General features: G+C 43.6%; 1 protein-coding gene across 11 annotated transcripts in view; it reads left to right on the top strand.

Moving 5' to 3' along the window:
* Nucleotides 1–13,031, top strand: part of LIMCH1 (LIM and calponin homology domains 1) — a 318,608-nt gene that overhangs the window by 254,605 nt on the left and 50,972 nt on the right. For 9 of the 11 annotated variants that reach the window (XM_084900385.1, XM_084900380.1, XM_084900384.1 and 6 more), the window contains one exon: nt 9,221–9,256. In XM_084900385.1, coding sequence (XP_084756511.1) covers nt 9,221–9,256 — 36 coding nt within the window. Of the gene's footprint in view, nt 1–933; nt 1,177–1,734; nt 2,065–3,950; nt 4,070–4,178; nt 4,288–4,721; nt 4,983–9,220; nt 9,257–13,031 lie in introns of all 11 variants that reach the window. The other 2 variants (XM_084900375.1, XM_084900378.1) reach the window with 2 other exon arrangements.

The following is a 13,031-nucleotide window of genomic DNA, read 5'->3' as shown; positions in this document are numbered from 1 at the left end:
TAACAAAATACCTCTTGGTTTTCCACCTAGGATGATCGATTTTGAAAAAGCAAGTAGACCTATGTATGTATAATTTTTAGATTTATGCCTCAAGAAGCATATTTAGTTGAGAACTGACTTAATATGATAGGATGTTTATATTAGATAGATGCCACAACTTTGGTTTAAATCACAACATAGTCAACATCAGACATCTAATGTTCACTTCCTAGGAGCACAATGAAAACTCTCAGTTTTAGAATTGATAAAAGTAAACAGTTATCAACACCTGAAAGAAATGGGCATTGACATCATAGATCAAGGAAAAGAGGATATACTCTATTTGTTGAAGTTTATGTTAGCCAAACCCAACTAGTTATATCAGGAAGCAGTGACTGAGTTTGAACATGGAAACTTTCTGGTCAGAATGGACTAAAACACACTTTCTGGCAGTTGTGGGTTTGTGGTTGAGATGTTTTAGAATGTGAACAACATTCCAGCTACCTCCACACTAATGCTAGAATTTGGATTATGCAGAGCTCCTGACTAACATTTACTGGTGCAGTAAAAGGCAGTCCAGGAGGTCTCAGGGATCCCATCAGAAAACTTGACTTCATTATAGTAACTTGGATAGCGTGGGAATTGGGCGTTACAACTGACAAACCAAAATCTCATTACCGTCCTTAGTCTTCCAGCGGGCTCTGGCTTCTCTTCCTAAACTAAACTAGAGATCGTCATCTGATGGGAAAATTCCCTTCTCATTACAGTGTCAAAAGGGCAAGGCAGGCAAAAGTAATCAAGGCTCCAATTGAATCCGTAGTTTTTGAGAAAGGGAAAGGTTCTTCCAACATTTTGTTCAGCCTCTGAATTTCCATGCTTGACAATCTGTTTGTCTGCTCCCCTTCCTTGAACTTCATTTTTCCCATGATGTGGGGGCCTGGATCACACTGACAGAAACCAGGGACAAACAGAAGAGCTGAAGTCAGTAGTGACCCGTGGTATGCGGGCTCAGGAGAGTGAACCTGCAGAAGAGGGACTCCGGAAAGTGCCAGATATTTACAAGGACGACCTGGCCCAGCGGAGAATTCAGGGCAGCCAGGCCCCTCACCGTGAGGCTCCGAGCTTTGTCAGCGTCTCCAATATAACGGAAGCCGACTTGGAGACATGGGAGAGACTGAAAGTGTCAGGCAAGACGAGGTGTGTTGTGTTTTTCTTAGTTTTCCCCTGGCAGTGCTGTTATTGAACTTCGAAGGAATAGAATGCTTATCCTTCTATCATATTTTTATTTTCCTGGCTGGAAATACTGAGTGCCTCTCACAACACAGAGTATATTCTGAATGAGTTGAGACTTATTAATACAAAAAGTTGCAAGCCCCACGGATGGAAAATCTCCTCTTTAATTCAACCAATTTATACGAGTGGTTATGTTGATAGGCTTGTTTGCTATAAGAAATTTAAACTTGAATTTTTAATAATTTGAATACTTCATCATGCTTAAGATTTTCTTATGCCATCAATTATGATGTTGGAAGTGATGTTTTGAAAGTGATAGGTACTTAAAGCTCTGTTTACCTAAACAAGACAGTGGTCATTTCTTCATTTGGTTGACTAATGGAAACTGCAATTCTGCTCTAGCCAGAGAAGTATTTTTCATAGATCTAGTACTTAAAAACAAACAATAACAACAACAAAAACCTCTTATTGACTTGTACTTGCATTAGAAAGCTTTAGAACTTAACTTCCGGTTCTGATTAGGGATGACGATGTTGAGCCCATCTGTGCCCCTGAGCCTCCACCAGAAATCAAAGCCGAAACTGCCCTCCGGGATGACTTTGCCAGCCGCAAGGCAAGGGCCTATAAGAAAGCTTCCGGCCCCAGGCAAAAGTTCGTGCACTTTGGACCAGTGACAGAGATAGATCAGCAGAAGTGGAAGCGGCTCAGCATTGGCAAGGCCGGGCCGAGGGAGGAGGTGGAAGAAGTCATCCATCACAGCCGCCAGGGTCAAACGGGCTCTGGGTCCCCAGCCTCAGCGGCCACGCCCAGCCAAGAGGAGGGCCAAGTGCCTAACCCACAAAATGGCCGCAGGTATTTTTCATGAAACACGTGCAAGGCGATCTGCATGGGAGTCGCTGCTGCTTTTAGAGGATTTGCTGAAGCCCATGAAAGAAACCTCCAGAGATGACATAGTTTCAACAGGCTTTTTGCTGGTTAGCAGAAAACTAACGTTAGCGTGTCGCCCCGTGGGGGGGGGGGGGGGGGGAGCATGTGTGTGAAGTCAAATGGCAGGCATTCGTGTTGATTCTGTTGTCACCAGAATCATGGCCCGGGAATGTCAATAATCTTGGCACGTGACCCTTTTCCTTCAGCTGCGTCAAGCACTATTTTATTAGTTGGAAATGCTAAAGGAACTAGATGGAATGTTTTAATGGTGTCCCTGGGGTTTCTTCTAAACATGCATTGATAAAAATCAGGTTTACCTCTAACTTCCCTCTTTGCTCTCCCAAAGAGGGAGGAAAAAATAGTATCATAAGTTTAAAATGTGGGCATCTAAGTAGACACACACACAAAAAAGTAAAGGTCTCCTCCCTCCTCTACTCAAAAACACTATGTGGTAAGTCTTGAGTGAAACAAGACTTCTCTCTTGAGGGTTCCTATGGGTCACGCATTTCTTTGGATGCATCACCATCCAAATCTGTGAGGGGTCACCTGGGAAAATCTCTTATAGGCTTGTTCCCAGCTCTCATCTGCACCAGAGGCCTTCCAGCTTTAAATTCCCAAACCTTCTTTTGGGGACTCAGTTCTGTGAGCTGGTCTCTCTTCCATTCAGCAGGTAGGGGACACTTATAGGACTCTTGATCTTCTGGGAGCCCCCATTCTGCCTGCATGATAGGAGCACAGTGGAGCTCAGCATGGCAGGAGGAAATGCTCAAGACATCCTCCTGGGCCCTTGAAATCCAAAGGAAATAGTAGATCAAGCATGTCAAACTCGTGGCCCACAATGAGTATTTTTGCAGCCCAGCCAAAATAACAGTATGTAAGAAACGTTTTAATCAAAATTTCATCACTTAATTTTTACAATATCTGTTACACATAATTATTAATAACGAACTACAACATTTGCTAATGACTGATTGCTCTAATCGTGTTGCATTCATTTCCCTTACCAGCCTTACGCGCAAGCGCACCATTTCTGTCAAATATTTTAGCAGCCGATTGCCACGTCATTAGTCTTGGGCTGACTTGTTTGGTGTGTGCAACAGGAAATATTTCTCTTTCATAGAACAAGTAAGAGGTTTATTTGCATTACATTTACTAATTTGTGCAGTTATTCAGTGTCTGGTAAGTTAATGTTCAAGAAATATTAATTTTTATTAAAATGTTTTATTCTTTTATGTTAACCATTACTCATTTATTTTAGCCCTCTGTATTCAGCATGTCTCTATCTAAATAAACCTATGTTTCTGTGAAAATTGAAGCTTTTGGTTTTTTGGGGGCCCACGTGAACTTAAACCTTGTTTATTTGGCCCGTGTTAGCCTTTGAGTTTGACATGCTTGTAGAAGATGATCCATGACAGACAGGGGGCTTTCTTTGGTTCCATACTGAGGGTGACACCATGGAGGGGAACAGGCTTTAGGATGAAATAACCAGAGTACACCAGAAACACAAAGTTGGGTTTTCGGAAACTGATGGTGACCTAGGAAGGAAGAGTGGAAGTTAGGAATTAATGAGAAATTCATCTTTGAGTCTTTGACTACTGAAGGGCCATCACTCAACACTTTTAGTCTTTTCTTAGACCCTTGCCAGGGTACACATGGCATTATCTCAATTTGCCTATGTCATCTTTACTAACTGGCTTTTGGAGTGAGATCAACTGAACTCTCTTCATCTTTCGTCTCAGCGACTTTCGTTGTCTCCCTTCATGACTTTTTCCTCTTCTCTCTTGACACCCATGCCTCTTGATGGTCACCAGAATGGTGAACTCTGGCCTAGATGACTATTGCAGAGGGGTCTCGCAGCTGGCTCCCGTGCTGGAGTCCCAGGAGGAGCATGGCAGCAGTGTGGGCGCATGCCCAACGAGGACAGAGGAAGGTGAGGAGCCTCGTGTCTTCCCTCCCTGGGAGGTGAAGGATGACAGGTGGGGTCGAGGCCTCTGGTGAGAATTCTTCCCTCGTAGTAAAGCTGTCCTCTTTGGCTTTAGTTACATCCAAACAGCTGCCACAGGATGGCAAAGAAGAGAAAGGCGTTGCTCAAAGCGATTCTGAGACGCCGCCAAAGGCTGAAAGATGCGAAGCAAGCAGCCAGCCACTGTGAGCGCCTTGCCTGCATTCCAGGGTGTGCTGCCTCTGCGCTGTGTGGCTTTTGTGTTCCCAAAAAGCAGCTTCGAGCCACTTGGTGACTGATGTGATGTGGCGTTGAGTCGCTGAAAGGAATGCGCCCATCCCAGGGTCACAGTCCCGCTTCCAGTGCCCCCTCTGGGTAGAGATGGTAGCCTTTGCATGTGGTTGGGCACTGCCCAGATTTCCTTCTCAGAAATGATGAAAACCAGGAAGGGAAACCCCTTCCCATGTGAGTACCAGTTGCATGGTGGAGGCCCACGGTGTTAATACTCACTGCTGTGCGTGCTGCTGTCTCTGTGGACACTGGCTCCTTCTGTCTTGAGTTAACGCCGCGCGAGTGATGCTACTGAACGTATCTTTACTAATAAGCGGACTTTGACTGGCTGGACTGAATGTTGCCCTAGTTCGCGTCCTCTGGCCTCTGAGTGGGAGGCTTCGGGGAGAGAAGAGAGCTCAGAGAAGATGGCAGCTCCTGCCTGGAGTGGCAGTGGACTGAAAAAACAAAGAAAGCTGTTCGATTCCCAAAAAGATGACATGATGGCCAGGAGGACTGGGATGTCTCTTAGGCACAGTGGATCCAAGCCAAACCAGTTCCTTCCGGTTCCATTTGCAAAGCAGCAGGAAGTGGAGGAATCTGCGAAGGGCCCACCCACAAAAGATAAGAGGTCAGAAGATTATCCTGTGCCCTGTTTCTTGTGACTTTGTTTCTCCATTCTGAGGCTTGATATGTGCTTTGAATATGTTTATTAATGCCTTTTGGTACATCAATGCCACTTACTTGCTACTGCTTACAGAAACGGAGTGATAAAAACTGGCCCAGTCTGCTAAGAATTTGCTTTCCTATTTATTTATTTATTTATTTATTTATTTATTTATATTTTTTGCATGTGAGCAGGTGTGGAAAGAATAGTTCAGCTGTGAGTTTTTCTGTTAAACTTTTTTTTTACGCTCCTCTGTGTGCACCCTACATGAGCAGCTCTTTTGTCTCTTCCCAATTCACAGAGGAACCTTTGGGTGAAGGGGCGGAACCTCTTTCTGATCGCCTCGTACTTGATTTCCCTTTGATTCTAAGCGGGTCTTCCAGCCCTAAGAGGATGCATGCCACTTATAAAATCTGAGAATTAATGTCAACATTAGGAAACAGTGTTTTCTAGATGTGGCACCTCTGGGCTTTGTTGTCACTTGATTTAAAACGAAGAATAGGGAAATATAAACCTGGGTTCATGATCTTGTTTAAGGTCCTATAGGTTGAAGCTTCTGTTGCTATTTAACCAGAGTGATAGGTCTGTGGACCGTCTGATCAGTGCAGGGCAAAGCAGTGGGGGTGTTTAGCATAATTGTAAGTTCCACTATAAAACCTTCGTGACAGTGGGATAGAGGGTGCAATGGGGAACAGGGAGGACCCTACGTAAAATTTTAAAATTAATATCCTAGCCATCTTTATCCTGTGGATTTCATCTGTTTTATTATTATTCATTCTTCTGAATTGCAATAATAATACTCTAGTATAACCTTATTATAGCACTGGCTTCAGGGAGCAGGGTAATACCCATGCTCTACTTGATGGCTGGAGAGTACTGTGTGTAGCCTTTGCAAGGTGTGTCTGCTCCCTCTAGCTCACCTTCTGAGAATTCACAGGAAGGCTGAATGGATGTTAGCTCCATGCCTGATGTAGAGGAAAGGTAAGTGAGAGGCTCTCACTTGGATGTCGAATGGTTAGGACTGGTTAAGACTGGTCCACCAGTCACTCACTTTGTAGGTGGCCTGACATAGCCTGGCCCTGGATCCGTGGGCTACTGTAAAGCAAGTTAGAATGAAAGGAAGGAAGGGAGGGAGGGAGGCAGCTGCCTGCGTTCTAGGTACTTACCCCATTTACAACCCTCTGAAAGTAAGAATTATCATCTGCATCCTGCAGTGAGGAGGCCCCGTGTCTACACAGCGGGTAATTACAGATCCAAGATTCAAACCCAGCTCTTTCCGAGCAGAAAGCCCCTGTCCCACTCCAGCACCAATGCACCCGAGTCTGACAGATTCCCTTGGGAATTCATTTTCGTTACAACACGTTTATTGAGTCATTATTTTCTGTAAACTACACTGTGCTGGGTGCTGAGGGATAATCCTAAATGAGCAGCAACCCATTTTCCCCTCTCACTTCAAATGAAGCGTGTGTTAGTTCACAATATGAAAATATGTAACCACCAATGACTAATTCTGAAGTGCTTTATTAATTTTGAAGGTTACATAAATGCAATCAATAGGTGCATAGAATATTTCATCTATCTTTTTAAGTACCCCAACCCTCACAATGAAACTTTATTAGTAGCTTTTTTTTTTTTTTTTTTTTAGGATGCTTATACGAACTGTGATTAATCGGGCCAATTTTGTACCTCATAGCCTATTGACTCACCTACTTTGCATTTTGAAAAATCACTTCATTATTATTTTTTAACCTACATTTACATTTACATTTCCCATAGGACACCTGGGAAAGTCATTTGGAGCTCAAGCTCTAATTATCTTCTGCTTAATAGCAAAGGCAGTTCTGCTTAAATCGACATCCTCTAAAGCTGATAAATCAGTCTGAGAGGAAATTCCTTAAATCCACAGTGGATAGTAAAGGGGGGAAAAATAAGTTTATCTTCAGAGATTGTGCTATTCTTTTCAATTTCCAGACCAGCCAGTAAATAGTTAATGAACACTTATTGGGGGCCTAGTCTGGTCACTCCTCAGGGAACCCCAAGAAGAAAAACCCCTGCCCTTATGGATCTTACATTGTAGTGTACATGTGCATGTGTGGGCAGAGATATCATGAAATCTTGTGTTTTGTGTAGAAGCCATTTAAATTCAAGTATATCCTACAGCAACCACATAGCTGGACCGCTAATAAAATATGCTAATGAAGCCAAACTCAAAGGAGTACATACTGTATGGGCCCATTCACAAGACATTCAACATTAGTGTGCAGGTATGCTCGGTTTGTGAAAAATCATTGAGGTGTATGGTATGTGTAAGGTGTGTGTACTTTCCGTATGTATGTTAAACTTCAATCAAACATGAACAGAAACATTCAAATAGAGACCCAAAAATACATAACCATCTATTACTGGTTATTTCTAGATTAACCATCTATTAGGAATACGTTCTCAGCTCTACTTCATATGTAATTGAGAAAACATTATATTTGACTAAGACTATTCCAATAGGCCTATTAATTCCATGGGTAACATTTATCCAGTCTTCAGAATTAACGCTGCTTATTCATTCCCTCGATGTGCAGAAATCCACCAGTCATTTGCTTCAATGTCGTGGTGTTTTTGGAAAACTAAGCGTATTGGGTTAGATTTTAGCACCTTTGGAAACTACCCCCTAGAGCAGGGGTCCTCAAACTTTTTAAAGTGGGGGCCAGATCACGGTCCCTCAGAGAGCTGGAGGGCCGGACTATATGAACTACTAATCCCTACTGTAACACCTTGGCTGCGCTCACTGCCCAAAAAACCTGGCAGGCAGGATCAGACTCCCCTGGGGGCTGCATGTGGCCCTCGGGCCGTAGTTTAAAGACCCCTGCCCTAGAGAAATGGAAAAGGAACCTTACTACCAGAAGAGAAACATCCACAAACATTTTCCTCATCTTGTTTTCGGCCAGGGCAACAAATACATTGGATTTTGCATTGCTGTGGCTGCCTTCACTATGAATGAAAAGAATTGTCATTGAATGAAAACCATAATTGTCAAAGAATTGTCATTGAATGAAAAGCATAAGAGAAAAGGTGTTTGTGTGTGCATAACCATGTATTCTGGGGGGCTTTCTCTAAGAGTATAGGAAGAGATCTTTAAAAATTACTTTTTACCCTGTAGTAAACTGTTATGAAACTAAAGCATGGGATCTGGTCATTTTTGCTGAAAACCCCACAATAGCATTTACTGGAAACTGAAAGCAGGAAGCTTTTATTTACTTAAATAACTCTTTAGCCACCATCAGAATGCAGAGAGGAACAGCCTTTCAGAGCATAAGGAAGAACCTCCTCTTAAAACCCCCCTTTGCAGAGGAGACAGCCTGGTGGGAGCTGCATCTTTAAAACGTGCTTCAAATAGGCCCTTCTGAAGTTCTAATTTTGTTTTCTAACTTGACCTCTTCCTTTGCTTTATCAGACACATTAAAACGTAAAGTGCCTGTGTCGCAGAGGGTACCTCTTTGTAGATCAAAAATAATCAGGAGACTATCAAAGATTGTAAAAAAAAAAAAAAAAAAAAAAACACTTTGGTGTTTCAAGTGATGGAATACCCACGTCTGGTTTGGATTAACGCCGCCCGTTTTCTAGGAATTGTGGTTTTTGTCAAACGCACGCAGAAGGCACTGACTGGGGCTCTGGTCTGGAGTCCTGGTTTGCTTTCACAAAACTGCAGAAAGGCTCTTTGATGGCATTTGTGCAAATGCATTAATACAGCAGGTCCGGGGCCAGTCAGCCCATGCTTCTATGTTGGGTGTCCATTAGAGCTCGCTACGGCTACACCTAAGGCATGAACAGCTTCACTGTTTGTGAACAACCCTCGTGCAGGTTTGGGTTTGTAAAAGCTGCCTTCTCTAAACATTGCGGGGTGCCCCGAAGCCTGTTGTGTTTATATTGAACGGGTTTGTTTTTTGTGTGGGTGGCGTGGGGTTCCTTTCACTTCTCCTCTGTGTTTTAATGCACATTTTGCACTCTTTAGAACTGTCAGGATGCTCCTTTCCCTCTCGGAAGTTAGTGAACATTGTTAATTGTATAAGGACACTTTTCTTCCATTATGATCAAGGGGGGAAGACGTTTGGCACACTTAACATTTCACCAGCAGCTTTTCTTTTTCAGCTCAGTTACAGCGTTAACCTTGTCTTTTCAATCCTCTAATTTTGTATTTGGTCTTATAGATACGGTCCGAGAACTCCTGTGTCTGATGACGCAGAGTAAGTTGTCTTGTCTTCATAGGAATACGTTAATTACTAGCCTAAACTGCATGCCTTCAGTACTTAACCACTAATGGAAATGCAGCTGGTGCAACAGGGGACTGAATCGCTAACCGACTCGTGCAAGCCTCAAAAAGCACTTGAAGTTGGAATGCAGAACACATGTTCTGCGCAGGAGAGATGAATGAAAAAGCAACTCAAGCATGATTCTAATATGCAGCTGCTGCTTAAAACTTAACATTTGCTTTTCATAGACGGGGCATGTTACAGTTGTGCTTGTTACCGTTTGGATGTTGGTACCCTTTCAGAACCATGGAATTATCAAAGCAGAATTCTGCATTTGAATTTCACTTTTGATATGTTAGGGCTTGGCGTTCACAATGAAGCAGTCATTCTCACGGCCACAAAATCTTCTTAAACTAAGAAAATAAACCCTAAACCACTAATTATGGATTCAGAAGCCCAAGTTCCTCCCAGGTTGCAATAATATAAATTGCGGGATGCTTGACACCAAACTGCTGGGATTTCGGTCAGGTTCCGTGGCAAGGACTCAAGGTTTAAAGCAGGACTCGGGCTTCCCCTCCTCTCAGAGATCGCAGAGACTCACTGCCCATTATGCCTCCCTCCACGTTTTAGAAGAATCCACATTCTCCCGTTTGGGACCACATTGAGTCCATTTCCAAAAATGGATTTCCCATACACAGAAAATTCTGAAAGGAACATCCAAGGCACAAGTTTTCTTAGCAGAACACTAGCTTCCTCAGATTGCAGTAACTTGCGTTTTTAAAAAAAACAGGATTTATGCGTAATTCCACCATCAGTCTCTGAGGGGCGTTTTTCCTGCTCTGAGCCATCGTTCCCAGGCCTATAGCGAGGAACCCAAGGGGTGGCGTGGCACACACACAGCTGTCATCTCCACCAGTGACAATGAGCGTTAGCCCAAATCTACTGCTTTCCGGTCGTGCTTTTTCCATTTTTTTGTGCTTAAGATGTCAGCTTAGCTTGTCCTGTAGGCCCCAGGCAGTCTGCCTCCAGCACCTCTGACGTCACTTGCCAACGTGTGATCTCTCATTGCTTTGTGGCCTGACATACACAGCATTCACGTCTCACAACCAAACCTCAGTGCAAGCTTGGGTTGGAGTTTAGTCGTCTATAAAATGAAGCCCTGTTTATTAATCTTAAAATCTGCAGTGGCAATATTTAACAGTCACTGAAAGGAGGATTACATAAGATTGATGGGCACAACATGACTTTGATTTGGTAGGGGGGGAAAACATTTTGATAGAATGGATGTATTCTTCATCAGGGCAAAGACACCCTGCAACTTGCCTGAGCTAGATTGCTGGGAAATCCTAAAGGTGAAAGAAAAGAGCTCTCTGAAAGAGCTCTTGGATTTGCCTGCCCCTGAGGGGGAAAGCTCACCCATGGAAGTTAACGACTTTTTTAAAGGGGCCGCACTGGGGACTCCCTTCGCTCCCTCTCTACATTGGCAGGGAGCAGCCTTATGGAATAACAAGGGTAAAAGGAGCTTCTTTTCCAGACGTCTTATCTAGGCACATCAGGCAGACCAAATTTCCTTCTCGGAGTAGACACGATTCACGTGAGCCCACGTGAGGAACAAAATGAAAAGTTTATATGGGGACTTTATTTTTTAAATAAGAGCATCATACTATGTCTCGTTTCATCCCTCACTATCTCCCCTTTTCAAAAAATGTCAGGGCAATTATTGGCACGGGCTCCACTTATTCATAACGGACACATTCTGAAAATGCAGCCCAATCAAAAAAAGATGTGCCCCGAGGAAAACCCAGGTCAGGGGCAGACCCACCACACAGGCAAACAGAAATTTCCGCCGCCTGGCAGGCCAGGAATGTTTCTGTCTGTTTAGTTTCACCTTCTTGCCCTTTTCCTCCTCCTCCCCCAACACGCTCTGCTGTGAGAGCCACAGGCCATCTTGCTTTCAATTCCCTTACCTTGGACTTGGCCCGGAAACCATGTCCAGGCTCCTCTTGAGGGAATTGAATCCTGGCTCCCCCAAAATGCCAACCACCACCAACAGAGACTCCCAGGCAATGCAGCCGGGGTCCCTTGTCAACACAGCCCAAGGGCATGACTTATTGTGGGAAGATGCACAAGGTTAGTGCAGGTCACATTAATGCTCTGGAACCTGGGTTCCGTCAGGGTCCCTCACCCCATCCTTAGATGCTCACGTCTGCATTTTGGAGGCAGAGTCTGACTTCTGAATGAGGGAGCATTTTCTGAATGGTGACTCAGCCTGTTTTCTGGCTAGTATCTTCAATTCTCAACTTGCTTTGCTCCTTTTTTTTTTTTTTTTTTTTTGTCCTAAAGACATTGCTCATAGTTTTGCTGTTTCCTTTTTGGCCAGTTTGCTGGTATTTCTTTAAAAAAACAAAACAACTCTGAGAAAAATACTGCTTCCTGGTATAGGAGAGGGCAAACAAAAGTTTCTCTTTTTATTTCACTAGCCAGCTTTTGGCCACATTTGGGCGGAGGCAAGTTCTAACTTCGTGATAGGACTGAGGTAGAAACCCAGACAGAAGTCAGCTCTGAAGGACTTGCTCTTGTCCTCTGTCTATCATGTAAGAGAGGCGATTCCCAATCTTGGACACGGCTGCCATTTTTTTTTTCCTTGGGTTCCCAGAAGACGACCTGGTTGTATGGCCACACATTGTGACCTAAACCAATTTATATAATTTGTTTAAATTATATAAATCATTTATATAATTTCTGCCCTTTAGAAATTATATAAATGACAAAGTCAAAGGAAGGAACCTACTTTCCCTCCCATGATCTGCCAACTACTGAGTAGGTTACAAGAGCGCCCCAGCTCAGAGAGATTTTTACCTGCTAAGATCTTCACAAACACTGAATTGCCTTAAAAGACGAACTGACTAAATCAAATATATTTAAAGGTAAGATTTTTTTTTTTTAATTTTTTAACTCTGAGAGGAGGATTGGGATGAATTCCGGTCTCTTTCTGAAAGCCTATCTAAGTGAATTTTGGTCCATGAACTTCAAAAAAATATATGGGCTATACTTTTCTACCTAACTCTGCAAATTCCTTTTAAATCTTTACTAAAAATTAATAAGCAAGGGGAAACTCGCAGTCCCTCCTGCCTCCTGAGGACTCCAGCTTATCTGGAAGGTGTGGCTCCCACAATCCACACGACCCACTGATATGTGAGGGCGGCTCCACAAGGTGGTCTGTCGTCGCTGAGCTCAGAGAGAAGCGCTCTGTGGACAGGTTATTAGAATACTCTTGGGGAAGACAGATTACAAGTACAGTCTTCAGCTTTAGCTCTAGATGTTTAAATTGTCCAACATCTAGAGAAGTCCATTTTGCAGATTCATTTTGCATGGTGGCGTGCACTGCAGCTGGGCAGCCACTGCCGTGGGGTCACGTTGCCTCTCTGAGAGCTGTCCGCTGGGGAACTGGTGGCATCCAGCAATGATGCCTGCTCATTGCCTGGCCCTGGCGAACACTATTTTGGACATCACTGATGTCCAAATGCATGGCTTTTCTTCTTTTTTTGTGTTACTCTGGCTTCAAAAATGGACTATCACGCTCCCCTGTTCTTAGAGTGGCCTTCAAAGGGCCTCCATTTCTGGATTTGGGGACTGTTAAAACCCACATGGTCCCAGCGCTCCTCGTTCCTTTGAGAGAGAAAGGAAGAGAAGGGAGGACTTTGCTTCGGTGTTTATTTCTGTTTCTATCCTGCTGCTTAAGCTTCTGCTGGAACAAAGCCCGATGGAA

Source organism: Pipistrellus hanaki (genome assembly GCF_964339955.1).
Source record: "Pipistrellus hanaki genome assembly, chromosome: 1".
In the NCBI taxonomy this organism is placed as follows: Eukaryota; Metazoa; Chordata; class Mammalia; order Chiroptera; family Vespertilionidae; genus Pipistrellus; species Pipistrellus hanaki.
The sequence above is the reverse complement of the archived record's forward strand: the minus strand, read 5'-3'. Positions and strand labels throughout refer to the sequence as shown.